At 35.7% G+C, this 4,659-nt stretch overlaps 1 protein-coding gene across 1 annotated transcript; it reads left to right on the top strand.

Moving 5' to 3' along the window:
• The first annotated feature begins 216 nt into the window (after positions 1 to 216).
• Positions 217 to 4,339, top strand: LOC139738036 (uncharacterized). Its single transcript, XM_071648701.1, has 4 exons — positions 217 to 242; positions 1,649 to 1,790; positions 2,245 to 2,416; positions 3,429 to 4,339. The coding sequence occupies exons 2-4, from the start codon at positions 1,660 to 1,662 to the stop codon at positions 4,149 to 4,151; spliced, it is 1,026 nt and encodes a 341-aa protein (XP_071504802.1). The 5' UTR covers positions 217 to 242; positions 1,649 to 1,659; the 3' UTR covers positions 4,152 to 4,339.
• The last annotated feature ends 320 nt before the right edge of the window (positions 4,340 to 4,659 follow it).

The raw sequence follows: 4,659 nt of genomic DNA, 5'->3' as shown, positions 1-4,659 counted from the left end.
TCAGAAATTATAGGGGCGCAATTTTCGCGCTTGCCCCGTTTCCCTAGATACGCCACTGCTCCTATATATAGAATATGGCGATCACGAACTGCGTATTATCTGAAATAGGGCTGAATTGTCCCTGAGACCGAGTTAACCTGGATCCTTCTGGAATAAAAGTCGGTATACCTACTTTTATTTTTGATCTCAAAATACAGTGTACTCCGAAACAAATCATCATCCCGGCAAATCGCGTCATCCAGGTAAGTTTCTTGGTAGACTCTTTCTATATATCGCAAGCAAATATGAAATAGTGCAAGACGGGTTCTCAAACCCTTACAAGAACTATGTTTTCACTCTAAGTTTGCCCAGGTACGCGACGGTAAAGGTGGAGATGCGCTTATAGAGTTTTGACCAAAAATCCTGCAGATCATAATAAAAAACAACAACAAAACTTCGCCCTTCAATAACAATCAGATCCAAATTCATCTTCGAATGCCCATGAGCACTTTAGATGATGGACAGGGTAAAGAGAGTCGTGATTATTTGCATTAGCATATTGGTGGTAAATGTCATAAATTTTAGATGATAGCATCTAATGTCAGATGTTATTTACTTTGTTTTTACTGGGTTATATATATATATTAGGTAAAGTTGCCTAAAAATGCTGTTTGATGCAGTGGATAAAATAAGCATTGAAATATATCTGCTTTATGCAGAGGTTTAACTATGGTCAGTCATTGGTAAATAGGAAAACCGATGAACATCAACAGAATGTAAATGAAAGGCCATGTACATGTGTCACAAACAATGGCGCGCTCTTTTTTTCTCTGTCTCTGTCTCTTTCTTTTCCTCTCTCTCTATCCATGATATGTGTATTCAATTTCAACTATATATATATATATATATATATATATATATATACATATACTATATATATATATATATATATACATATACTCATAGATTTACCAGATAACTTCTTCAAAACATACGCCGACATTGACATGGATCACTCAGGGAGAGGGGTAAATATGTGCAATTATAATATTTTGATCGATTACATTGACAATTTCTTTGTTTTATTCGACATGACTTGGACTATTTAACATATTGATGTCAGAATTTCGGAGTCTGCGTATTTGTTCCATGCCCATCTTGTCACTGCCGGCAAACAAGGATAAAGCATGTGGTATTATCGCTTCCCAGAAAGGTGTTTGCTCCTCAGTGGTTCTCCTTTCCGATACAGTATTTTATCTTAAAAATGTAAGTCAGCAGTATCGCTATGACAAATGCATTTGTAGAGGGTAGCAATTGATTAAAAAAATTTAAGGTCCCTTTTGACTCCTTATTACTTATTCCCTCAAAATCCCATCGATTGTCATGATTATCGGCCTCTGGCTTTATCTTTTCTCTGATACGGGTTTAACGAACTAAAGTTACGCATGTTAAAAACAAGTTGAAACTTTAATGTCTTATTGGAATATTTTCACTATTATACTAGAAATTCTCAGTAATGTACCATGCCATTCTACAATCAATTTTGCGGACATGAAGTGTTATGTCATAAAAAAGTTTACCGACAAAAACAAACAAACGATTATCAAATTCATGAATTCATTTAACTCTCCACAATTTACAACGTAATTGCTATTCATTTGATGAAAAGGGACCGATTTGATGCCTTATGCTTCGGTTTCTGGGGGCCTGGAGACGAAAGTCCTTGCACTGTCCATCGGAACCCCTAGCTGTGTTGTTGTCATAATGCTTGTCACTCTCTTCGTAACTTGGTGTAATCTTTACTGGAAAAGGTTAGTGTGTGCAGAAATTTTAATATCTATATGTTTATATCTATAGATATGATTATATATATAGTATGTATATACTATAGTATGAATTCAAACATGCTTGTACAAAATACAATGTGTTATGTAGTTCGATTGTTACAATATAATATAACAGATGAATATGATCTATGAATATGCAAAAACAACAGTAAGATAAGATGTCTACTACGATGTATTGCAAAATAGAAAAGCAGACATTTCAGGTCTAAAATGAATAGAAATCATTTCATATACTTTGTAAGTTCGCAATATTTTATGAGGATTCTGCTGAAGATATAATATCTGTAAAAAAATCCCACAAATTATATATCAAGCTCTTTGAATTTTTATCAGTGTTTCGATATACGACGTTTACATTTGACAAAATCTGAGTAGAACGGCTATTTCTTTTGCATTTTATCTCCCTTTTACTCACTAGAAAGCGTGGAGGCCCAGAAGACTCAAATAGATCGGCTAATCACACGTTGCACCCAATCAATACCGACGCCTGTATAGCGCATCGCCGTTTGCCGGATCATCCGAGAATCCAAAGTGGAGACGCCACAGCTCACCAGGAAGGCGTTTATCACATCTACCAGAATCCTGAAGAGGTAATCAAAATAGATTATTTATTTCAGATCTACAGTTTAGTCACTTTCGAATCACACTCGTGAAAATATTTTAATTCCTGCTTCCATGATTATATTGTGGAATAAATTTGGCTTTTTAAAACGGTAAAAAGGCGAATATCTCTTGAATCAAGATTAAAATGAAGTGTTCTCCCTGTGCAGTAAAGTAGAAAAGGGTAACTACAGCAAAATTTGGCGAAAACTTAAGAAATGTCAATATTCCTCTATATTTCTGCATATTTATCCGTTAAAACACAAAGCTGCCTTACATGTGCTGTCACGTTAAGAGTTTGATTTCCTATAGCAAATTGTCAAAAGCCAAAACAGGGCAATATCACAAACTGCGAAGACGTCAGATTAATCGATGCGAGGATACCTCAACAGCAATTGAAAAAAAAAATATCATATTGATCAAAAAGTTTACCCGCTCTCTACGTAAAGTTCACGGGGAGATATACCAGATACAGACCTCAAGTACAACGTTTTGATACGACAGGAATTTTATTTACATTGCAAGTACGAGTAACCTATCGTTTTATTTAGTGGAGCAACTAGCGGAGCTATTTTCAGCTTCCGGAGCTGCTGACTATGCTGCACTTTATAAGAAAAAAAGAAACAAGAAATGATTATCAAAACTCGTTATCGTTTACAAATTCATATTTTCTATGAAATTCAAAGAATAATAAAAATAATGATATAATGAGTTAAGAATTTTTTTTTTTGTTGCCCATAATTTCTTTTCGTTCACATCAACAATAGAATATTTCTTATGTTTTAACTGTGATAGAAATACTTTCTCTTTCGTATTGAAGATTCGACGTTACAAAGATGGTAGTCAAGTGACGCTATATCTAATACTACAGGAAGGTGATTGAAATGTCAACAATAATTATACTATGGAAACATTTTTCAACTCATGTATATTTCTAAAATAGATTAATGCCAGTAAACTGATGCATCCTCGTGTCATCTTTACTTATCATCTTCCTAACAGGATCACTCTCTCCAAGAGGGAATGATGAACGATCTAGGTAACCCGAGTCCGGTGAAATTTATTTTTAGGCCTCTCCATGACCTCTCATACCCAGCTGGTGAAGGCATTGTGCAGTGTCAAGACACAACAGCCAATACCAAGATAGAGCATTACATGGACATGTCAGGAACTGTGAAGAAAAAGAAAGCAAATGGCAAGTTTCTGCAATCTATGGACACCTCAGAAACTGAAAGAGACGTTGATGAAAACGGTTACCTGATTTCCAACGTAAGTCTACTCGGTGCTACTAATAGCAGACCTCCATGGAGCGTTATGACAGCAAATGTTTGTGACGAAAATAGTGTCCAATCTCTTTCCATCCACACCACAGCGGCAGGTAACGCTGTCAGATGTGGAAACATTCAAGGCTCAATTTACGACGATATTCTTTCAACTCCGGACCATTCTGCACCCATCAGAGAACCAGAACATGGTCACCGTGACAAGTACTGTACTATTGGGAGAAATGATAAATACAATGACCATCATCTTGCGACAGGCCTGAAAGATTCTCAATATTCTGTTTCAATATATTCAAGCAAGAGAAGACAAGATCCTGACGTGGATGAAAATGGATATCTTGTTCTTGAAGCATATGATGGTGAAGTCGTAAAAGACGATCGATATGTAAACATGGACAAAGTGCAGCCAACCTCAACATATCTAGCCATATACGAAAATTGATGTGATTTGATGTGATTTGATTTGATTTATTTCTGCTTAATTCCGTTACGTCAGATATGATTATGTACACGTCATTTATGACAAACAGTATATCGACACATAATTCTTAGTACAATTATACAAGAAAAAAACAAACAGCTTAGGGAACTTAAACAGAAGGGTCTCCAATATAAGCCGAGGCTTGACGGTATGGATACTATAAGCTACTCTGAATAGAATAGGGGATAGAGAAAGAGAGAGAGAGGGAAGGGTGGGGGGAAGGGAAAGAGGAGAAAAGGGAAAATGACAGAGTGTATGTGTACCACTCCAACTGCTTTACAATGATAGTAATGGTAAGAAATATAATACAATAATGATATCAGAATTAACACGTTCAGTTGCCTTTGCCGGAGTAATGATCGAATATGCACTATGAAAATAATAATGTGTGAATACAAAGTATTCTATACATAAGGTTATCTGACATGAAATGCAATATATCGCGCTTATTTCATGTATGCAGTAATGG

Source organism: Diadema antillarum, unplaced genomic scaffold (assembly GCF_040938485.1).
Source record: "Diadema antillarum isolate AM-2024a unplaced genomic scaffold, OU_Dant_1.0 seq00000719_RagTag, whole genome shotgun sequence".
NCBI classification, from domain to species: domain Eukaryota; kingdom Metazoa; phylum Echinodermata; class Echinoidea; order Diadematoida; family Diadematidae; genus Diadema; species Diadema antillarum.
The sequence above is the reverse complement of the archived record's forward strand: the minus strand, read 5'-3'. Positions and strand labels throughout refer to the sequence as shown.